The following is a 25,177-nucleotide window of genomic DNA, read 5'->3' as shown; positions in this document are numbered from 1 at the left end:
GCTTCCAGGAAATCGCCCAAGTGTCTAGTAGTGTCTAGCACTGAGCAAGCTTCTCCCTCCTCGTGATGTCTGTGGAGGCGAGGAAAGCAAACTGAAATGACTGACAGCTCAAGGAGAGATCAACAAGATGTTTTTGGTGTCTTAAACTTCATTCTTTCCAAGCTCCTTAGACCTTAAACTTCATAAAAAAGTCATGTTCACATTCTACCATGTAGCTCTGAGCTAATGGAGTCTAATGGGGGCATTTAAGGTTTATAAGCTCTAATTCTGCTACTGTTTTCAATATTCTGCTACTGTTTCACTCTTCTGCCACAAGGTAGCACAGGGCTGTGCAACAATTTCAGCATAGCCCAGTGCCCAAACAGCATTACAATTTCCATCGTTCATCATGTGACTCACACTGGCCACAGTGAGCATTACCAAACCTGATTATTCCTAATTCCTGTTATTCCACTGCCCAGGAAGCGCATTGCTCCAAAGCTGGCTGTAGTTCATCTAAAGCTGATTTTAGTTTTCACAAATACAGCATTGATTATTTTACCAATAATAAATAAATAAGGTCCTTTTGTTCCTTTTACAGAAATTGCAGTTTTACAGAAACATCTAGTGCTAATTCCTAATCCAAATGTTTAATCTATAAATTCAAACCTATGAAACAACTAAGGAAAGGAGAAATGAACAATTAAGCTAAATGTTCATACCAAACATGAATGTATTTTCCGAACTTTTAGTGTAGTGAATGATTCAACCAAATATCCTTAAAACTAGAGTTTCATATCTAGTTTTTTCACCCTTCATATCAGCCCAGATGCATTCAAATGATGAGTTAGAATGAAATCTGTTTCCATAGGATGTAAATTTTGTGTTTGCAGTACGTTTGTTTCTACTTTTACTTCTCAGATGGGATGAAAATGAATTGTAAGTCATTTTATTTGAGTCCAGTAATTTTATTAAGATAAGAGGTTTAATGCATTTGAAATCATGCAGGTAAGTAGAGGATGCATGTAGGATTCAAACTGGTACTCTGGTGCTGGCAGTGAAATGCCCCCTTCAGCTTCCAAATGTGGCCCTGACTGCCTTTCAAAAAAGAAAAATGTGCATATCAGTGTGTACATGGACACTTTGTTTGTTTTTGGTTTTTTTTTTGACATATGAGACCAATCTGATGAAAATTGTGTCCAGAAACACATTTTAATAAAATAAAAATCATGAATATTTTACAAACTGTTGCCAAAATACAGAAGAAAATACGTTAAATATTAAATCCTCCTGTCAGCAAATTTGTGTCTTGTTATTTCCCACTTATTTTCCAGCAAGCATAATTCCCCTGCACTGTAGAATATCCAGAAACCACATATACAAGTTTTAATGCAAGCCTGCTCAACTTGGTGCTTACATAAATGCATTTATACTCTTCTCAATTATAAATGTATATATAGAGAGAGCCTTAAAAAAATGTACATCACCAGACGTCTTCAGGAGAACCATGATGAGCAACAGCTGTAAAAAGAGGTGCTCCTCCCAAGCCAACCCAGCATGCCATGTCAGGTGTGGATAATTGGCAACTAAGGAATTAAGCACATGCAACAACCAGTGTTGGGCAAGTTACTTCGAAAAAGTAATTAATTACAGTTACTAGTTACTTCTTCAAAAAAGTAACTGAGTTAGTAACTGAGTTACAATATTCTAAAAGTAATTAATTACTTGAAAAGCAACTATTGCGTTACTTTAAAAAAAAAAACCCTCTGTGGTCCATAATTGCATATTTTTCACTACTTTTGATGTTTCCTCTACATTTCACCTTTAAAAACTATTTAATTTGCCTTGTTTGGTATCAATCTTTTCAACACAACCTTGCGTGTCTGAATTTACAGTTATGTTTTCATTTTGACATACTGTATTAACACAATTGATCTAAAATCAGACAACAAACAAAATCAGAGTAGAAAAAGTTATATTTTGTACTGTAACAACCACAAACATGTTTATTGAATCACATTTCATAACTTTAAATGCAAATATAAATTGTCAATTTTAAAATTATATGCAGAAGTTTTGCAAACAACAAAGTTATTTGCAGCCATTTACCTTTTACCCCTTTTTTAAAATAATAATTTCAAACTGTTTACATAACAATCAGCTGTTCTGCAGTCAATAAGATGCCACACAAATTATTTGTGCCACTTCAAATATTTCTGTCCACTATAAAGGAGAACATCACAGCCTGATACCTGCAGGTCTGACAGCAGCAGGTGTATCACTCCTGTTCTTTACCTGGAGACAGCAGTCACCTCATTGTTCTGACACACAACACAAAACTATCCACAACACTACACACTAACTACACAAGACAACACATTAACTCCAAACTCCAAACACGTTAAATGTCACAAATCTCTCACATCTCAAAACTCGCTCTCTCTGTGTTTCTGCTGTCTTTCTCTCTCTCTCTCACCGTCACTCCTAAAACTTGCCCCTCTTCCTAAACAACCAAATGTCATGTTGCCATATAGTTTTTGATTGGTTGGCATGGTGCATTTTCCCACCAAGACCAAAAGGCTGGGTTTTTTTGTTTTGTTTTGGGTTTTTTGGTCATAAACATGGAGTGCTTGCTACCGCTGTTCTTAGACGTTAAACATGAAGAAACTATTAAGGAAAAAACGCCGCTTATATATTGTTTATCATGACTCTGGTTTTACGTGGCCTATCAACACAATTTAAAAACTGATATATATCACCTTGTTGCTTTGTCATCTTGATGTGGTCATGTGTTTGGCTTACCACGACTACTTTATGCTTCCTCAGTCAAACAGCAGCACTCATGCGATTGTTTTGCCCCTTAGCTCCAGGTGTTGTGCCAAAAAGTGATCGTCGGGCAGAAAGTGATTGCCGTCCGCGGGAGCGCGCGCAGCTGCTTAAAGCTGTAGCGCCCAGATTACTTACAGCTACTGCCGTGCAACTGATATAAGGTAAGCTGAACACAGCTTCAACCGTCTGTTTGTTGATAAATAGTAACGCGACTGCACCACATTTTCTTCTTAGTAACGGTAACGGCGTTGTAACGATAGAAATAGTAATTAGTTAGATTACTCGTTACTGAAAAAAGTAATGCCGTTAGTAACGCCGTTACTTGTATCGCCATTATTCCCATCACTGGCAACAACCACAGAGTCTTGCAACTGCAAGGCAAGTAGAGGCAAAACAAAGAGCCTCCACCCCACAGCATCTACTTTAGATGAGTTATAGGTCATTTATTTTAGCAGCCATCCTCTAAAATGACACTTGTCAAGCATGCTTGTCTTTTTGCCTCTTTGATGCACCAGGGAAGCAGTTCCACTGGACAGTCTGAGCGCTCATCCTCTGGAAAAGCTGCAACACATTTGTACCAAATAAAACCTGGAGAAGGAGAAAAGGACACTTTCACAATCTGACACCCCAAAAGTTGTGTTAATGAACATTTTACTCTCAAAATAAAACTGCAGTGTGAGTAGTGGCCTACTCCAGCTACTACTAATGAAGAGAGTCTAACCTCTTTGTTCACACAGAGCTGAACAAAGGGAATTACACACTGACACATTTCAACGCCTATGGAGAGACTTTTGTCTGTGTGTGTGTGTGTCTGCAGGGTGCAAAAACAACACACACACACACACACACACACACATGCTCTCAGAGTCTACAGGCTTGAAATTAATTCAGAAAAAAAGCGAGTGAGAAGGAGGGATGAGGAGGTGGAGCGGTGGTGGTGAATGCATCGCTATCCTTGGAGCCTGCACGCGCGCGTGCACACACCATCGGGAGCGTCGCTGGGCTTGCGTGCGCGTCCTCGAGAAATAAAGAAAAGAGGATCAGGAAGAAGGTGAGAGAGAGAGAGAGAGAGAGAGGTAAAGGCGCCGTCTTCTTCTTCTTCGCTCTCTGCTGCAGTGTCTGATTCTCCCTCCACCATCTTCATCAACATCATCATCCTCTTCTCCCTCCTCTCTGTCTGTCTGCCCCCCCTCTCCTCCTCGCCCTCCTCCTCTTCCACCCCCTCCTCCCCCTCCTGTGAAGGCATGGCCAGATATCACAGCGACAAAAGAGAGAGACAGTGGTAGAGAGACCTTTAGAGAGAAAGAGAGAGTGAGAGCGAGGGAAGAAGGCTGCAGACTTTCAGACCTGAGAGGAAGAGGAGAGGAGGAAGAAGAGATAGAGGAGTCTCCATCTTCGCCATTTCAGTATGTTTTCCTTCTCTGAGGTTTCTCTCATTCTCGCTCTTTCTGCGGCTCCGGTTACGTTGAGCACACTGCTGTAATTTTCCTATAGTGTCACGCTCGCGTTGTTTCACAGCTCAGTTGTGTTGACAGTCCTTTATTATTCCCGTAAGAGCGCGAGGCTGTGGAGTGTGTCTGTGCCGCTCTCCGTGCGCCTTCGCGGGGACATTGTCTGACTGTGGCACCTCTGTAATCTCCCTGTAGTGAGTCAGTCATGCTTCTGTTGTTCCCATGATATTTTGCACATGTTTGTCATGTTGTGCGTTGTTTCTATGGTGCCGTGGCGCTTTGCCTCACTGTGCCTTTTGTCACGCGTTGTACTGACTTTAATATTCCTGTGATATTCCCATCGCAGCGCCACAGTGAGCTGTTTGAGCCGCTCAGCCTGTGGTGACCTTATGCCACCTCTTTGATTATGTTTATGCTCATTATCGTGCTCGTTTATGATTTCACTTTTATTGCTTAGAGGTGTGAGTGAGCAGACCCGGGGCTCCGTAACATCCCTGTAATATTTATGTAATGTTCCTACTGGGTGCCATGAAGCCTGTATTGTTCTGTATGGTGAGTGTATAGGATACCTCTGTAGGATATGATAATCTGGGCTGAGACCACTGTATGTAATGCTGTTTATTCCTACTGGGTGACCAAGCGAACCCGTAATTTTCCTGTAATGATTTATGCAGAGCTGAAGTGAAGTCTGCGTTGACCTTTTGGAACCTTTAACATCTCTATTTTCAATTTGACAGTTTGAACAATCTGCTTTTCCCTGCATGGGAAGAATCTCCATAAAATTAAGGTAAATTGCTTAAATCCTTAAGAGATTATTGACTTCTACAGTAAAAATAAAAAAGTAGTTACATTTTTAACACTTAAAGTAACTTAATGCTGCATTTTCGTTGTTAACTTTTAACAGCATGCAAGAATGCAAAAAAACGTCATACAATAACATAAAATACATGCTAAAATTGACCAATTTAGATTATGCGACAGCTTCACATGAAACCTGGATTACTTTTAGACTTCATCATCCAACCCAACCATCAGTGGATTATATAGGAAAATCTGCCCTGGCTTATCTTCAGTCTGCTAGCTGTGCAGGTGCCTATGCTGAGCTTATTGTACATATTTATGTCGAACCCAGTGCGCAAATTAAAGTTGCTTAATTTTAAAAAAGGGTTAGTACAGCCGTGGGAAATTTCATCACTGAAACTCTTGAATAAGAACCACCTGATTTCCCTGCAGGGGGAAATTTTGGGGGGATTGGAAGCTCTGAAGCAAAATCAGGGCATCTTTAACATTTATGACTCGTGTCTTTACTCAGATATTAACTCTTTTTTTCTTCACCTAAAGTTTCAGGAACTTTCCCAGAATTAAGGTTCCTTCAGTGCATTTCCACACAAGGGTCAAATCCACAGGAAGATAAAGCAAATTAGCCTGCTGACACATCAAATCTGGACAGCAAACCCAGTTTTCATTGGTATAAAACCTCCTGTGCTTCCTGATTATCATCTGCTACAAACTACAAATAACAAAGAACCGGTGTGCAGCTGAAAGTTTTCCAAAAAATCTGGGTGAATAAAATTGCTGTTAAAGGCGCTAACACAATCAGTGCATTCCCGACAGGTACAGTACACGTTTATGTTTCCCCAAGGACCAATTACAGGGCCCCAAAGTAACCATGTGTTTCTTCTTAAGGTCCTCAAAATGCACATAGAAGTTCTCAAGCAATAATATTTGTGCAGCTGTTTGGTAAAAAATAGAAAAAATAAATATTATGATATAAAATATTAACTTTATTGTTTCATTAAAATCAATATATATTACAAGCTTCCTTCTTTTTCGTCTTGCATATCAGCAGCAGAGGTTTGCACACAAGAAGGTCCTGGACTTTGAATCTTCTGGAGGTCTTTGTGATTCTAAATTGGCCAAAGATGTTTAAAAGATAAAGAGTTGTGAGGTGAACAAGGCTAGAAAAGTGCCTCACAAATGTCATTTCCACATGTACGAATGAATAATAAAAAATAAACCTGTAAAAGCCCCTGAGCCCAATTTTTCCTTTTGTAAAGGGTCCGTTTCTGTTCACATTAACGTGCAGAGTTCTTACCAGAGGTTCAACACCGGCCTCTGTAGGGAACCAACCCTGAGGGTGCAAATAAATACCCCCAGTCCAGGGTACAAAGGCAGGTTGTTAATTAAGAAGTTCATAAGAAGGTTTTGTTGCCGTCATGAGCATCTGATCAGAATGCATTTAATTAATAAGCTATTAGATTATTATCCAGTGAACAAAGGTTTATTATCTGACTTAAAGTTAATTTCAGCCACGATGAGAAATGTGAGAAAGATGCACACTGACTGCTAAATAGGAACCGTCGATGGTGTGAAGGTGAAAAAAGTGAGTGCTGCCCTCAAATAAGGTGTGACAGGCGAATTCAATCAGGAAATGAGCAGGTGACAAAGGAACAGGAGAGCAAGTCAGTGATGAGGAAAGGATGCGAAGTGAAGAAAGTAAAGAAACATTAAAGCCTTTACTCAATTAGATAAATATAATATTCTACAAAAACCATGCACTAGCATAATGGAATTTCATTTATTTATTTATGATTATGTTTGTTTGTTCTTCTTCTGTAGTTTTCTTTATTCTTATATGGATCTTATAGTTGGGGGTGAAAAGCTAAAGAAGCTAGAAATCTTTCCTGCAGCAGCGCCTTAAAAAGCACTGCTCAGTGTTGTAACTACTGGGGAATCATTTTGGGGGTTAAATCAATCTCACTGGAAATGGATTTAGACCCTGGCTTCAGGTAGACTTGACCCTTGAAACTGGAGAGGTGGGCCGCTGTCTGGACGTACAGTATAGTCAGAGTCAGGGACAACATTCAAGCTTTTCCATGAATGAGTTCCGATTTAATGCAGGATTTCTTTAAACTGTCTGAGGTGTTCACCAGTGAATATAAAAGAGAACTTTAGAGGTCAAAGGCAGGCCGTCTTAGCGTAGGATGAGTGTTTGCATAGATATCTTTTATATATAAAATATACTTTATTCCTTGTGTTTGTTTGGTTCCATTTAAAGCAGAAGTTCATAGTTTTGCATGGATAGCAAAGTGTCGAGACTGTTGTCTCGATCAGGCGTGAGGATTTTTGTCCAGTTTCCAGCGGCTTTATTCCCTAAACATGTATTAAAAAAGAGAGACTCTCAGATGCTTCTATACATGACGAAAGATTTTATGAATTTCATGTGAATGCGCTCTGCAAAGTAATGAAATATTCTAGCTCAGGTGTTGGTTAAAGTCTATATTGTGCTTTTAAGTGAATCATTTGCTGCGTTAGCATCCGTTCCTGTAGAAGGTCCACTGCATCAAGTGGTTTTTCTCCACTAACCGACCTTAAGTTGATTTAGGTTATAAAACCCACCAACAGCAAGTTGGCACACTATTCAAGACAGTTTGTGATGGTACAACTGTTTATGTCTCATGTCAGGGAAACTCCACCTACTTATGAATTATGCGTCATTAGATTTTTGTGAAAAATGTCTTCGTTTTTAGATGATTTTGTAGCCTTTTTTAATGCATTTTTTTAAATTTGTGTTTGAAGCTTTAAGTGTTGTTGCAGATGCTGAAAGTCGATAGTTTTCTAAAACTTGCTGCTGTCCTACCTGCTAATTTAGAGCGTGAGGTTGTGTAGGGTGAAAGGCCCGAAACTTTATTTACTTTTTCATCCTAAGACAGTATGTCTATGTCTGTATTTAGACATTTATAGATGTCTGTATTTTCACCTTTTGTCATCATTACTGGGTGATCACAGTGTTCTTGGCTGAGCGAGCTTTGATCTTTGACCACGTCTCTGTTGTTTGTCGTATCGCTGTTGTTGGAGGGAATGAAGTGGACTTTAGTTCAGTGATGTCAAACTCGTGCTCCAACCCGGACAGATGGGAAATTTTCTGTGAAAAGGTTTAGGATCACGCTTGTCGTTGATCTCAGCATGTGGTTTTGCGTAAACGGCCTTCTTCTCTGCTGCGATGAAGAATGAGAAGAGACCTGACGAAATATAATCTTCCTGTCAGACCGGGTGTTGTGGCTCTGCATGAACCGTAGGAGATTTCTCTCCTGGCTGTTTTGCTGTGTAAACAAAGACACCAGGTGAACTCAGTTGAGAAGTAATGAAAGAAAAACTCCTTTATTTTCTGTCGGCTCTCTGCAGAGTCTGAGTCAGAGACAGGCCAGAGCCCGGCGATCGTTCATAACTGCAGAGGAAAATAAACCTGCCTCATCTCCGCAGCCCAGCACCACCTGTGTGTGACAGAGGATATTAAACACAGGTTCAGCTTACACTTGACCAGTCATAGCAGACTGCTGGTCACAGATAAATTCTCCATTCACACCTGTGGGTCTCTTCACATCACAGATAAAATAATTCCTGCTGCTGCTCTCCGTGCTCAACGAGCTGTTGTGTTTCAATTTGCAGCATTCGGGAAAGTTCAGCTCAGTTTCTTTACAGCCGGGATGAGGATGTCACTTTGAACATCAGGCTGCCATTCACATTTGTTATACTAAGCTTCTACTACGCAACTGACTTGCAAATCAGTGGTTGAATGCAGATTTACAGCAGTAAGGTGGAGAAGTTGGAGGAATTTTTGCAAACTACAATTTACAATGTAGTGGTTTACACATTCATCTAACACATGAGAGATCTCGGGTTCAAGTCTTGGAGGAGACAAAAATGCCTGGGAGGGTTGTTTCGGTAAAAATCTGCCAAATCAAATATGTGGGTCCATCTGCTGTGGGATCCCCTCGTGAATAAGGGAGCAGCCAAAAGAAGTTTTAAACGATAGTTTGCAACATGAGAAAGTTTGGAACATTTCACCTAACAAACCAAAGCTATACTGGTTACCCAGTCACGAAAGAGCCCAGTCATTTAAGAAACAAAGCCTAATACTGTCACAAACTAATTTTTGGTAGTTATGACAACCAAGGGGAAACTTCCTGTGTTGAAGTACCAAAAACTGCAATTCCTCTAATGGCCACTTGAGGCTTCCTCCAACAGTTTGTCAGTCTTCCTGACATCTAAATGTCCAACTTTAAAGCAGAAATAGACAAAAACAGCTTGGAGCTCCTCCTAGTTCCCCATTCTTAACAGCTGAAACACCTGAATTCATTCATGTGTGTTTAGGCTTAATTTAGGGGCGTGGATGCTGTAGCTCAGCGGTCCCCAACCCCCGGGCCTCGGACCGGTACCGGTCTGTGAGTCGTTTGGTACCGGGCCGCGAGAGTTGAGGCTCAGGTGTGAAATGTATGGTTTTCAGGGTTTTTATCGGTTTTCAGCGTTATTTTGTTATCGTTTTTATCGTTTACTCGGTCTTCCTGGGTCTTTTCACGTGTGTTATGAATAAATCTTCTTTTTTCGGTACCGGTACTAGTTTTATTTTGTTGTATTTATCCGCAACACCTTAAGGGCCGGTCCGTGAAAATATTGTCGGGCATAAACCGGTCCGCGGCGCAAAAAAGGTTGCTGTAGCTTATTGGTGTATGGGCCTCACTTCCACTAATTTAAGTAAGTGAACTGCTGTGCAGGTAATTGTAGTTGTAGCTGTTGCAAGTGAAATCCTGGTATTTAATTAGTCTGTCACTTAGTAATAATTAGCAGGCATTGTTGTATCGCTATATCATTGAGCAGTTCTTAAATCCACCCATTATATAAAAAAAACTATAACTAATACCAGAACTAAAAAACAAAACAAAAAAGAACTTAAATGAGCTGAAATTTGATTTAAAACTAAAACTGCAGAATTCTCGCAGTGAACGCTGTGGGTCAGCAGTCAGACCGTTCTCATTCTGGGGGTGTAAAATAATGCTGTTGTATAGCAGCTGGTATGCTGTTGGTTATGGTAGTAGTAAAATGGTGCAGTCAACCTGCAGTTTTTCAGTGTGAAGGATTACAGGGTGTGTTATAACCCAAACCATGATCTTTCGGCTTTGGCGCTGGTACAATTCCACCCAGAGACTTAAATTCCTATTGGGGTGGGGTCAGTGAAAGCATCCTCAGAGCTACCAACTGTGGCAACTCCTTTTGGTAAGGAGCAGCCGACAGTAACTTTCTAGTAGCGACTGTGCAGCATTCAGCTGTCGGAGACAGACATGAAGTCACGTTGCCTTGTGAAAATGTGATAGATGGCAGCACCATTTGGATCTCTGGGGTTCAAAAAACTCTGCACCCACAGAGCTGATGAAGACTGGAGGAGAAGCTGAAATTAAATCTCAACAGGGCAAATGTTATAGCAAACTGTTCCCTGGTTATAAAGAACATCACATATCAGAATGTCGGTCGTCATGTCTGCAGACAGCTCAACAAATGAGGAAACACATGAGGTGGTCCAGGGGCAGCGCTCGATGTCATTTTAAGTGGGCCAAAATGGCTTTTCCTTCATAATGTAGGACATAGCAGCACAAAACATAACAAAATGAGCTATTTTCTTCAAATTTCACTTCTTGTCTTATAGCCATCATGAAAGACTACGCATTCTTAACACATACACATGCAGTGCCATTTCAGTAATGGTGTATGAACTGTAAACGAGTACAAAAATGACTTTAGCCAGCCTAAAACACCATCAACCCCAAAGATATGTTACAAGGAGCAACCAAATTGCTTTTATTGTTCTATCAGTGGCTCAAATAACAACACTGCCATCGCCATTTTACCTTTGCAGCCTTCATTCATGTGGTGGATTTCTAAGTTGGCATATCAACTTTGAGAAACACTGCCCTAAACACAACCAGCAAGAGAAAGTGGGAATATAAGAATCAGCTAGTGGTAAAAACTGAACATGAATAAATACAAACTAAAGCCTCCTGGCTGGTGAACCTAACACTTCGAGCTATCCAAAAACGGTTGTATCTCTCCATGGCCAATATTCCCAGTTGGTGCACCAACACCAGAAGACGCCTTGTGTCTAACAAAGGCAGAGGAAACATTACGTGATGCTCTGTGATTAGAACACACTGGGTCTGTGCTGGAATTATAACTGACATCGTTTGCGGTTTTCAGAAAATTCCAGCTCAGGAAGACGAGCACCATACGAGACATTGGCATGACACCGACATTTGCAGGTTTACGTAACATCTGAACATCTCACAGTCTTTCTCTGTGATGTCACACTGTCAAGTCAGACCGACACGACCTCATCTGAACTGCCCGCCTGCATGTCTGTCCGTCTGTCTGCCTGTCTGCCTGCGGTTTATTAAATCTAAGCTGCTGCCAAGACTGCCATCAATCTGATTACCTCACTCTGATCAATGGAGGTCACACACACACACTCACACACAGACACGATGCAGAAGGCTTCATCACAGTCTATTGTGGAGCCTCGAATGACTCATAGTGTAAAAATCACAGACGCACACACACTCTCTGGATAAGGACACACACATTTTCAGTGATTCAGTGTGGGTAGATTCTGTTCTCTATGAAGAGTGTGTGTGTGTGTGTGTGTAAAATCATTCATGTTAGCAGACCGACAGCTGGTTTCTGTGGAGTCCGACTCAGAGCGTTGATTACTGGAAAACTTAGTAATATTTTTTCCATCTTTTATGACCTCTGACCCCTGAAACATCTGTAATCTTATCTCACAGCTGGAGTCTGTCTGGGTGAAAAACTCAAATATCTTAATTGTTAGGCTTCCTTTCATAAAAAATGTAAAAATGATTCAGAGAGTCACCTCAGATTTGGTTGGATGTTTTCTGTTCCTTCACACACACACGCACACACGCACACACACACACACACACACACACACACACACACACACACACACACACACACACACACACACACACACACACACACACACAAATTCAAGCAGGAGTAATGATTGTGGATCTCTGTAGCCACTCACGACCTGCTTTGTCTGCTTGTTACAGATCATTAAAGCTTCACACATTGACCGCATCCACTCATCATCCTGTCAGTCACTCAGCCCCGCCCCGCTGCTCTTTGCCACAGAGGTGAATGATGGGAGGTGGAGGAGTCGTTAGCGGCCAAATCTGTGTCTACATGATGAAAAATGACAATTCGATTGAGATTTGGCCACGTGAGCTGTGAGCTGGTATCTAACACGTCGGTTTCTTGCTTTTAGAAGCAAAGTGTTGTTTTTGCTCCAGTAAACCTGCTGAAGGTTGGATAAGATTTCCTTACTTTTATTCATTTTTAATTTTTATTTACTTTAAACCTTTTGTCCTCTGTTTAGTTTTTGTGGATGGTTGTTTCATTTGAGTGCTTTCTGTTCCAACAAACGTTTAGTTTCACTTCGGTTTGTAATAGTTTTAGTCTTTATATAATTTGCATAGCGTTTGTCAGACAAGCCAGTTGTCAAATACCAGTCATGTAGACATCACAGCCTCAATAAACAGAAGCAACAAAGCCTCCTCATGCTTGTTTCGTTGAAAGGCATCAGCCCAAACAGTTGTTTCTTCTTTATCTTTTTTAATTTATAAGAATACTATATTATTACACCTGAGTTTTATGCCAGTTAACAGAAACCTTTTTTAAGGATCCACTGCCCCAACTTTGTCCAGCTCCTCCTAAGTAAAACAAACAAACAAAGAAACACTATAATTTGACACTGAGTTACATTGTAATTAACTTTATGGAAATACCCGATCCAATACTTGTGTTTGATCAATAAGCCAAATTCCTCACTCTGTGGAAGAGACTGGGAATCTTTCACTGACGTTTAGGGCAATGTTATTTTACCACAAGTACAACAACCGTTTTCCAAGAACGTGGCACCAGTATGGGTCGCCTATTTAACCAACGGGTTTAATAGGCGACCCATACCATATGCGGTAAGGCTAATGTGAATGCCTGGGTCCAAGTCTGCCTCGATACCATTTACTGAATGTCTTTCTTCCAGCTTTCCCTGTCTTGTCTCCGCTATCCTACCAAACAAAGACTAAAATGGTTGCAGTCATTGGAGCTCTTTAGTCCTGTTGACTTACTTAATCACAGTTTGTGTTTAAGCACAAAAAATTGCAGACATACAAAGAGAAGCTGTTGGTGTAGCACAGCTGAAACGCCTCCAAACTGCTGCCACTTTGCTGTTAGGCTCCTCGATGATTTCTCTCAGTTGAAATTGCTGCAGTGCTTTAAAGGTGCTGCAATAAAAACACAGAACAGCATGAAACTAAATTTGATACTTAGCTCATCAGTGCATTGCGACCTATAGTGTAGTTTTATTCAACTACAATAACAGTAGATGTCACAAATTCATTTTCACATATAAACAATTACAATAAACTATTTTATTTTTAGAAGTTTGGTCAGTCAGTCACCGTACTCAGGCAATTAAGATGCAAGCAAGTTTGCATCATTGCTCTCCAGGCTCTTGTGGTCAGTGCCAGTCTTTGATACTTTTTGGATAAAGTAATTACACTACATTGCAGAGTGTAATGTAGTGTCATTATTTTATCCATATAGGGGACATTATTTAAGCTGGTTCAGCCTTCATAGATTTGCTTCTGTCGCTGCAAGCCTCTTTGCAGCCCACCTCAACTCCTCCGTTTCATGCTACATTTGACTTAATCAGTGTCATAATGATGGTCACTGATGACTGCTCTGTCTTATTTTTTGGTCTTGCTCATGCCTTCCTCACTTTTTCGTGTTTTCTTGTCTGAACACGTAAGTACTGGAAGTTTCAGAATAGAGCCAGACTTTCAAATCCACCTTACTGCAGACAGAGCTCCCGTCTTGCATCTTTTGGAGAGCAGTTCTTGCTCTAACATCCAAATTTGACATCAAAATTGACTTGATGCATGCTCAATCATCCAGGTAAGGAAATCCCAAAAAGTTCATTCTGTTCATCTGGACGTAGGTGAAGAAGTCCCTTGGATAAGTGACGACTTGTTTCTCCCTGCTGAAAACATTCCAGATGAACAGAATCAACTTTTTTGGGCATCAAAATGAACGTTTAGCTTTGCTTCCTGTTTAATGTTCTGGAGTGTTCATTGTAAGAAGCACAAGTTACTGTACATGTTCTTTACACACACACTTATCTTGTTATTAAGAGACAAAAAAAAGCACACTCAAAGTGTGTACTTTGTTACTGGAAAACACAGCATAGAGTAATGATTCAGACTGACACTGCTGGACTGGGTTTGGAAGTAGTTTTGTTTCAGTAGAGTTGGAAGTTTATTGTCAGGGATCAAAACTTTGTGCTGAGCCTTAGCAGGAAGTAAGAGCCTTCCTTAATTCTTCCATATCCCTAAGTAAGCTTTAGAAGACTAAACCTCAAGATAAAGTTATTTGAAAATGAAGATCCTGAATGTCCATTGAGCCAAATCCTTCACGTTCAGTACATTACCCTGTGGAGTTTTTTTCTGCATCCTTCAAGCCTCCTCCTCAACACGAACCTGAAAGAAATCGAGCTCATGTTACTGGAAAAAAAAAAATCCAGATATCGAGAAGCACGACTTGTTGCTCACAGTCATCCTGTTAAGAATTCATAGCATGTTAAGATGCTGACTTACATAAGAGTGCTGCGAGTTTCTTTGTGAGATGAAAGCAGGATTATAATATAGTGATCTGATGACTCACTGACACCCATGAATTAATGTTGGCCTTTAGCCTTTTGGCATTTTACGACCTTCTGCTGTATCTCTTTTATCAGTTTTTCAGTTGTCTAACAGAAACAGACACATACCTGCATGTCAGTGATTGACAACCACTGCTGTATGGGATCATTTGAGGTCAAATTCAGCTTTTAAAACTGTGTCCGTGTGTGAATCTTCACAGTTATGAAGTGAATAATGTTTGACAGAAGCTGTTCCAAGGGCTGAGGAGGAGTTTTATCTCCTCTGAAGTGCTGACGTGACACCTCAGACCTGGTCATCTAACTGGAAGAAGGAGGAGGCCGGCAGGGTGTTTGTGTCCAGGTCTGAGGATATGAAACATGGCACTTCAGATTCCCACATTTACAGGAGGGCACATGGAGTGCAGCAGGGTTAATTATGGCCAGCACACCCTGCAGGAGAGTCAGGTCTTTGGCAAGCTCATGTGTGAAGTGGGCTCATGTATCCGTACATTTATGGAAAAAATTACGCCGAGGCAGAAAACTGCATTTATTTCCGAGCTGCAGTTACCAAGAGCAAGCGTAACAGGCTTTTGTTCATATTTTGCGAATTATAAAAGTGATTTTACTGAAAAAAAGTAGCTGGGAAATTATGAAAATAATAATGAGCTTCAGTCCTGTAAAAAGTCATTAAAATGACTCCACTGTGAACAGCAGCAGCGGAAAATGACTCTCACAGTATTTTTACTTCTTTTAAACACAATTCTCCTGATTAGCCTCTCATACTTTTACTTAAATATCTCAACAGCTCAACCTCACCTTGCAGCAGAGTGATTTTACGCTGTGATATTTGCCTGTCACGCGGCACCGAACGCTTCTTGATCGACTCGAGAAGATCTTTTGTTTGTTGTATTTCGCCGTTCGAGCTTTTGGATTCTGCTGTGACTGAACCTGCAGTTCACAATGAGCTGCTGCTTCTCAGCCTCTCTCTGTGATTGGTCAGAGGTTAATTGACGCGGCTAATCACCCGATCAGTCCAGTCTCCATGGAAACCAGAATGGAATGAGGGAGGTGATGAACGAGGAGTCGAGGCCTTCACACCAGGCTTAAATGCTGCAGCTTTTTTTTTTAATAGTGTCTGTTTACACCACAAACTGTACTGCAGTACTGTTTGTGCACCAGTGTAACAGAGTGAGGGTCCGCTCTGTCCTTTGTATCAGCTGTCAGTCCTAATAGCACGAAAATATTTATCTCCAGCAGGCTGTGAGTGCAGAGGTTGAGTAAATGTGGTCATCTTTTGTAGACACACCTTTACTGTGTTAATATGAACTTTCAGAAAATACAATGGTTCAGGTGAATGAGCAGGTGGTTACGATGCAAACGAGAGCAGTGGATCTCCACTTGGCTTCTTGCTATCTTTCCTTTATTCCTCTCCACTGTCTGTGTCAAAATCAAGACAAAATTCCTCAAAATAAATCTTAAAATAATAGAAATAGCATGGAGTGAAATAGCTATACATAATGTAATCTGCTTATGCACAAGATGTTCTTTGACGTTAGCGTCCTAACGCATTGCCTGCTGATAACCGTTGCATCAGGGTACAGATGGTAAAGGATAGCTTATGCATCCATGAGCCACAGAGACCAGCTTGGACAAATAGCACTATCTGATGCCACAGGAATAATGCGGACTGCAAATACAGCCCATTCCAATGCCTGGACGCCCTTTAGATAAGCAGAAGTTTTGGCATCTGTGCCTTGATGAACTGGAAACTCAATGCAGGGACACGACGGCCTCTTTTAACAAGCTACAAAATCCTCATTAGGAGGCTTGAAGTGTGGCGGTGGAGTCGGTTGCAAGTTCTTCACCTTCGACACCTTGGTTCACGTCTCGTGGTTTTATTTTTCAGTCACTTTTTTTCTTTTGATTTCACTCGCTGATGTTTGAAGAAATTAAAAATAGGGCTGGTCTCACAAGTGAACTCGTTTTGGTGGATTTCCTGATTATCACAGGTTTAGACACAGAAATAAAACGATTGTTACAATGAGTTAAGAAACTAATGTGAACACTGGCTTTATGGTACTTTATTATTATTGTTGTTAGACAACTTCTGGGACTGACTCTGAGGGACACTGGCCATTATTTTTTATGCCTATGCATGGTTAATATGCTTTTAATTGCTGAGGACTGTCTTGCTGTGGACTACAACTGTATGGCTGCTCAATCAGGCTTTAAAATATGAAAAAAATAGAACAGTTAATTAAGACGTTCTGCAGAAATTTCATGCCAATCCATCAAACAGCTCCACTGATATTTTGGCAAGACCTTAAGTGATCAAGCAGCTGCCATCGGCTCTAGACTCGCACGGCTCACATAAATAATATTTTATAGGTCACCAATAAAAGCAGTTTACATCCAGAATAATAAAAAAATTCTGCAATGATATGAAGACAAACACGAGGCAGCACTGCACCTCTCTCTCTCTGTTCATTTGTGCTGTTTGGTTTGTGCACTGCAGCATCACATCACACACCAGGTGTTTCTGTTTGTTGGGTTTGTTAAAGTTCTCTGCTGTAATAAAACACAGAGCTGCTGTCTGGCTCTGGCACAAACACACACCTCACCTGGCTGCCTGATCTGTGCGTGTGTGTGTGAGTGTGTGTAAGCTTGTTTGGACTCACAAACATTTGCCTGTGAGTGTTTGGATGTGTGCAGCAGATTCTCTGCTCCAGCCTGAAACTGGAGCAATTTTAGGGAGCGATGACAAATGACTTACAATCATTTTTAGGTATGAAAGTGGGTCCTCGGGTTGTTGAGTGATTTCCTGTCCGTCTGTCCATTCATCCATTTTCAGCTGCTTATCTGCAGTCGGGTCAAAGTGGCAGCAGACTAAGCAAATTAGTCCACACGTCCATCTTCCTGGCAATATCTTCCAGCTCCTCCTGGGTGATGTGGGCGGCATTTCCAGGCCAGATGAGATAAATCATCTCTCCAGCGTGTTCGGGGTCGGTTCTGGAGTCTCCTACCAGTTGGTTGGGTCTGGAAATTCTCCAATGGAAGCCACCTAGGAGGCATCCTGAAACACGTAAATTGGCTCCTTTCTGTAGCTCCTCGCTGTGTGAGTCCAGCCACCCCGTGGAGGAAAATAATTTCAGCTGCTTGTACTTTCTGATCTTTCTTTCAGTCACTACTCAGAGCTCATGACCGTAGCAAGGACTGAAACATAGATCGAAAAGTTAAGCCCCTCCTTTGACATTGAATTCCTTGTCTTCGGGTTGTTCTGTCGTTTTCTTTAATTGCTGGGAATTACTTTATACACTCTAGGTTGAAGTAAGTGTCATTACAGCAGGACTTTTCCATTACTTGTATCAAAAATCCCTCACCTTGGAGTAGAACCCTGGACTTCAAACATTTGGCTTCAAAGGTGGTCCCAACTTCAATTTTAAAGCACTTTTTTGTGGTACTGATTGATTTTCAGTCATACGCCAGGCATGTAAAACTCGTCAGTTTTCAGCCCACTCTTGTGTACTTGCAGGGTCTCTATGGCTTCATTACACATAGTACAGTTATTGTACAAAAACATCAGCTGATTCAGGTCTCATTCTCTCAGTCTCATTAACAGCTCAATCCAGGCTCTGCACATGATCAGGGGTCTCTGGCTCCTCCCACCAGGGTGCTGAACAAATGCAGTTCATGTTATGGATACAGTAAGCCACATGTTTCCTGCAGTACACGGTTAGCATGCATACAACCCTCATGAATCTCTTTTGTGTGCATGCATGAATGCCACAACGTGACTGGTTCATGTGTTTCAAGGATCGGTTTTTGATTGGCTCGTTGGGGGGGCAGGCCATCTCTAAGTGCCATGCCTCTCCTTTCTAATGTCTATGACATTGCACCCCATGGTGTCTTGATATAGAAAGCAAATGATTTGATGGTGCTTGCTCCGCCTCCTTCATGATGTTCTTACATTGTACTGAACTTTGGCACAGTTTTGCTAAAAAAACAAGCCCGTCACAGATATAGTTACTAAGTGCTGCGATGGCTTTGACCCACAGGGCAATCTGCAGCCACCATTTCTTTTTAATGTGGCACCTTTAGATTGTTTTCAGGCAAAAAAAATAGTGCAACAAAAATGAGAACACCGGTACGTAATGTACATTTCTGCTGTAACCCAAAAGTGCGTGAAACTCGAATGAATTTGTGTGCATTTGGAAGACTGTGTGTGTGTGTGAGGGTACACGCTTTATATTGAAGTGTGTTCCTCAGTATAGGGGAGCTCTGCATCATATTGTACCAGACAGGCAGAGTGCTGGACTGAATACTAAGCAGCAGGAAGCTCCTCTTCACACAGCGCCAATCCAGCCATATAGGACACAGTGACACATATACTCGCTGGCTGAGAGCTTCTATTTCTTTCCATTTTTCACTTTACTAATTCAGGTTGGTCTTTCATAGCAAAATTAATGGACATCTAAGAGGCGCACTGTATTATTACACGGTAATTACTACTCCATAGCTTAATATTGCTTATTATTAGACAACCAAACACATATGTTTGTATGCTCTTCTTGCAGGGGTTTCATAAACATTATGCATTTTATAGCTAATAACATTATTAAAACCACAAAATAGTGAAATAATGAAACTTGATGTTCCAAAAAGGCTGCTATTTTAAAATAATATACATTTGCAAACCTACAGTGCATCCTATGAAAACAACACACTTTTCCTTCCAGATGAGTCCTTTCAAATGCCGTGTGACTTTCAGAAGTTTCTAAGAAAATGCGGGAAGTTCCTCATTTTCTAATGTAATTTTCCAACTTGGTGTCATTTCAAATGTTCCTATTTATGTCATAGCTCTCAAAAAATAAATTTCTAATGATTTCAAATATGCCCTTCTTTTTGAAAATGTTTTTCCTCACTCGCAAACGTCTAAAACAGCCTTTCTTTCTCCATAATTCTACCGTCTTCACCAAAAATGATGCTATATGAAAATATCCTTTTTCATATAGCATAAGATTATTGGATAATATTGATATCAGAATTTCCCCATTTTCCCAGTAAGTCCTTTAATATTATTTCTTCTCTCCAAAAATGTGATAAAATATAATTTAAAAAAGTCACAATTCAAATTAATTTTTAAAAATGCTGTTCACCAAAATCTGTTTTCTTTCCAAACACAGTCTGCTCTGACTCTACTCAAAATCTCCCTAATTTGTAGAGATGCTCTCACTTTTTCAGAAATAAGAATAAGTTATAATAAGTTAACTTAAAATGTTCTTCTTTCCTCCCTTTTCTGAAATGTTTTTAAAATGATTTTTTCAGAATTAAAAATCGGTTTCCACAAAATCTCCTCAATTCCTTGTTTTCAGAAGTATTTTTCTTCTCCCTGTTATAAAGTCCTTGTCCTCACTCAACAGAAGGCTTCTCTTATTTCAATAAGTCCTCTTTCCAACAACATTTTCATTATCCTTGACTTATAATAATGCCCTTCCCCTTAAGAAACAGAAAAAGAAAAAGAAAACAAAAATAATAAAATCTTAAAAATCAGTTTCCCAAAATTTGACATTTTGTCTCATTCTTTTCTTATTTATCAAAACATGTTCTTGATTAAAAATACAAAAATATTACAACTTTCCTCACATATTTTAAAGTCTCATCATAGTTTAGCATGTCCTTAGTTTCTAAAAAAGCTCACACTTTCCACTTAATGTCTTTCATTCATGTCAGTGCCAAAATGTCTTTAATTCCTCTCTTTACAGTATTTCTTTCACTCTTCTCGTTATAACGACTTGCTGTTTAACAATTCCAGATGTCCTCCCTTTTCAATAATGTTTTCCTTTTCCAAAAAAAGTCTCTGACTTCCCCTTCCTCTTATTACATTACTGTTATTTTGTCCCAGTTTTCCTCACTTTCCAAAACTTCTTGTTATTTCCCCCTTCATTCCGTCTACGAATATACCTCTCCACAAATCTCCTCGCTTTCCAGAAATGTCCTCGCAGTCCTGAAAGTCCCCATGTCCAAAACATGAGCGCGGTCCTCAGAAAGACAAAGAGAACCACAAAGAGGATGCAGCCTATAGAAATGCACATTCATAAAGGCGCAGTAGTGAGGTTAGCGCACCCTCTGCACGCGCTCAAACTCACATTACTGCGCGCACATTAAGCGTGCAGCCCACTCAGTCGTATAGTTTCCAGGGAGGTGGAGGAATTTTTTTTCGGCTCAGCTCTTCACAGCAGAGGGAGGGAAGACTGTGTTTGATGTAGGGCGCGTTGGAGCGCCCTCAGTGAAGTGGCGGCCTTAGATGCACCCAGCCTCGGTATGCTGTGGAAACATAATGGGAGCTGGTTGAGAGTTCAGGCGAGGCTGTCCAGAATTTACATTTATATTAAGGCTGCAAACCCCCCTGAGCTGCACTGCAGCCGAGGAGAGACGCACTCGGAGCTGCTGTGTTCACGTCTTCATGATCAAACTGTTGTTTCACTCTTGTTTCGCTCCGTCTTATGTTGCTCTTTGCATTGAAATGCTCGCAGCAAGATGCTGTGGAGATTTTTGGGGGGCTCATTTCATCGCAAGATGTGGTTTTTGCGTTGCTTAAAATGTCAAAAAGATGCAGTGCGTTGGTTCGGTTGGGATTTTACTGATCTCAGCGCTGCATTAATAGTTTTTTAACATTGCATCATATTTCACAGAAGAAGCACATTATGAGAATCTTAAACATTGCCCTAAATCACTCCCAGTTTCATTTATCATACTGTGTGCTATAGTCACACTATACTTTCTCTGGCATCTAAGTGGCCCTCAACAATTCCCACAGTGGACAAGTTAGTGTTGATGGCATGCACTCAGCTTTCTACTACCTATTTAAAAATGCAGTACATCATATAAGAGATTTCTTCCTTCGGCTGCTCCCTTTGAGGATCTCCAGAGGAGACCATCAGCCTTCATCTCACCCTGTCACACCAACCTCTGTATGTCCTCCTTCACTACATCCATGGGTCTTCTCTGTGGTGTTCCTCACAACAAAATAAGATCATTAAAAGGTTTATGGCAAAGAACCTGACCTAAAATGAATCTATTCTGATATTTAACTATATTTAACAATATTCCAGTGCAATCCTTGACCTGCTATGATGCACATGAAGATGAAACTAATGAGGAGAGGTAGTAGTTTTGTTACATAAAGGCTTAAGGGTTCAATTTAATGGATTCTGGCCAGATGAAATCTACTCGATTGGTAATAACAAGCATATTTTTCTTAATAATGAATCATTTCAATTCAATTTTATTTATTCAGCGCCAAATCACAACAACAGTCACCTCAAGGTGCTTTATAATCTAAGGTAGACCCTACAATAATACATACAGAGAAAAACCCAACAATCATATGACCCCCTATGAGCAAGCACTTTGGCGACAGTGAGGAGGAACAACTCCCTTTTAACAGGAAGAAACCTGGTAAAGAGATGTTAAAGATTATTAACAAGTATGATTCAGTGCAGAGAGGTCTATTAACACATGGTGACTGAAGAAGAAATACTAAATGCATCATGGGAATCCCATTATCCCATTATTCCCATTATTTCAATAAAACTATAATCATATATATATATATATATATATGTATTTATATATATTTCAGTTACATTTTACTAAAAATGTTTTTGCTTCAAGAATATTTTTTTCGGTGTGAAACAGGAAGTGGAAACAAGGGAGGCAAGCAAAAGTACCACATGTTCAAAACCGAGGGAGACAAAGTATATAAACATCAGAAACATGAGAAGGAATAACAAATCAAAACAGTGACCAAATTTGGTTTTACTTTCAAACCCTAACAGAATATATTTACTGTGAAAGTGTAAAAATAAAAAAATAAATCTGTGGTTCAGTGTAGGACTTGAAACGTGATCTCTGGTGTGATCGATCTAATTATTCTTGCCTCTTGCCTCCGAAACGTCGAGTTTTGAGCCCTGCAAAATCTCAGCTTCGTCTACATGTGCAAAACTCAACAGATGTCGATGCGGCCTGATGAGAAATGTGTTGATGGGAAGGAATTCAAGCCTCGAAAACACATAAATACCACGACTGTTTCAGGAACACAAATGTCTGCCTGCAGACACCGACGCCGACGTGTGCAAAGTCATTAGGAGAAGACCTTTCGTGCGCAGTTTCAAAGTGCTTTTCTTCTGCGTTAAAAACAGGGAGGCTCTGACCCTCTTTTAAAGGTGGCCGATGTCGAGGCGTGGGGGAGTTTTGGGTTTTTGTTACTTGCTGACTAAAATGCTGCTTGTGCTCAGATGCTCCTTAGGAGTCATAGTTTTTTATGCCTTTACATAGACTTGCACCTTTTTTCATCAAACGTGCAGGGAGATGCTCTTCTTTTATGCTGATAATTCAGACAGGTATGTCTTTGAAGCGCGTTATCCTTCCAGGGGTAAGATTTCTGTGTAGATGGCCTTATTATCCATAATTTGCAGGTCATGCTACGGGTTTCTGAAATGTGTTTAGCAGTGACTTTCAAGGACCTCTCTTGAGAAACACCTAATTGACTGGATGAATTAAATCTCACATTTGAAAATATCAGTGAAATGTTTAGACGGTATTTGGCACCAGTCTTTCGAGTCGTGAAATGTCATTAGGCTTCATAATTATACATTTCACAGAGACAATGAAGTTCGCCACCTTTCCACACACAGTGTCTCGCTAAAGGAAACTACTTCAGTGCAAACAGCTGCAGACAACAAAAGTCTGGCAGCAGAACTGAGAAAGTGTTGTGGTTTTTGTTTTTTTTGCAGATCATGACTCTGGAAGATGGTGTCTGAGATTTGAATTTGAAGTCTAAAGCTACAGGACCAACAGCAGATACAGAGGTGCCACACTGAGCTACAGCCAGGTATCGTCACAACTGACTGGTGTTTCTATTCTTTTTGGCTCAAAGTATGGCGGTGATTGCTTTTTTATAGTTGATTTGTTCTGATCCTGGGACTAAAACCTCAAAAATTCTAATTCCAGCAGCAATCTGATGATAATCTCTGCAATTAAACTCTTTTTGTGCACAAAATCCGGATAATTTCAAGAGAGTCAGATCGGATGGGCTTTCTCTCACCTAGTATTCAGCAGGAAACAGGGAGCTCCAGAGCTAGCAGGTTAAAGACTGACTGATTAGTGTGTCTACAGGGTGTGTATGGTTGTAATGGCTTCAGTAGTCCATATAAAGAGTTGTTCAGAGTGGTTTCCAAGTGGTGGTTTAAGTGGTTTTATATCAGCCACATGAGAACAAAGAACCTAAACCGAAATATTAAGATAGAGTAATGCATTAAATCCTTGCTGTAGTTGGTGATATCATTATTTGCAAACTTGTGCACTGGTGTGTTTGGGTTCTTCTGCAATCACAAGAAAAACTAAGCTGAACAACAGCTGAAACACAGGAAGGAGAGAAGAAATCAGGGCTGATTGAGTCTAAATGTTCAGCAGATGCTCACTCCGCTGCACTATTACATTTTCTTTCAGGAGGTTTGGTCTTTGTGGTAGTTAATATACCTTAATGTGTTTGCACAGACAGACCTATTAGGATTCTTGGGGTGCAGGCCAGGCTACAGTTTAGGCTGGGGTATAGAGTGACGCCGTAGCCTTTATGGTGGGTTTAATGCAGAACTATAAATCACGCATTCAGCTGTTTTACTGCAGAACTGTCTATATAAATTAAAAGTTACTTTAACATATCCACATTAGCTTTCTGTTTGCACTATTTAGTCTAAACAGTATCTGTCGGAGCTTTTGGAAACTTGGCTTTCCCGCTTGTAATTAATGACTTTGATGCTGATGTGAATGCTGCAAATGGGAATTAAAGTCCTCATGTCTCCAAGGACAGCTTAAAGCAGAGGTGGCACAGTGCCTCACGGAAATATGAACACAACTACTTCTGCCACTGCAGTTTCAGGAAGCTAACTCGTTTTCCCTCTGCAGATGGAGGTGAATGCAGTTGAAAAACGCCATCGAACGCGATCCAAAGGAGTCAGAGGTATGTGTCTGTCCATCTGCCTGTCAGGTTTTACAAATGTTTTTTTTTTGTTTTTTTTTGCCAGAGTGGCTCAAGACCGCTGAATGAATCACCGTGTATTAGGAAAAAGCCAATTTAGACATCTAATATGTTAGCTGCTCCTGTCCCAAAACTTTTATTCACACAAATTTGAATGTAACAAATCTTTCAACATCTTTTCCTTGTGAAAAGTCTCCATGTCAAAGTGTCCCTGTGCAAGATATTGAACTCCAAATTGCCTGTGATGCATCCATTGCAGTGTGATTGTGTGCATGATAAAGGAATATAATAAAGAGATGTATGAATGCATGTGTGTGTGTAAGCGGGTCA

General features: G+C 40.4%; 1 protein-coding gene across 4 annotated transcripts in view; it reads left to right on the top strand.

Moving 5' to 3' along the window:
* Positions 1-3,869: 3,869 nt before the first annotated feature.
* Positions 3,870-25,177, top strand: part of myt1la (myelin transcription factor 1-like, a) — an 86,510-nt gene continuing 65,202 nt past the window's right edge. For 2 of the 4 annotated variants that reach the window (XM_040017113.1, XM_040017110.1), the window contains exons 1-3: positions 3,870-4,214; positions 23,604-23,701; positions 24,775-24,829. In XM_040017113.1, coding sequence (XP_039873047.1) covers positions 24,775-24,829 — 55 coding nt within the window. In that variant the 5' untranslated portion in view covers positions 3,870-4,214; positions 23,604-23,701. Of the gene's footprint in view, positions 4,454-23,603; positions 23,702-24,774; positions 24,830-25,177 lie in introns of all 4 variants that reach the window. The other 2 variants (XM_040017111.1, XM_040017114.1) reach the window with 2 other exon arrangements.

The sequence above is a fragment of the Simochromis diagramma genome, unplaced genomic scaffold (assembly GCF_900408965.1).
Source record: "Simochromis diagramma unplaced genomic scaffold, fSimDia1.1 OVJJ01000802.1, whole genome shotgun sequence".
NCBI lineage: Eukaryota > Metazoa > Chordata > Actinopteri > Cichliformes > Cichlidae > Simochromis > Simochromis diagramma.
Note: the sequence above shows the minus strand (reverse complement) of the source record. Positions and strands in the feature narration are given on the sequence as shown.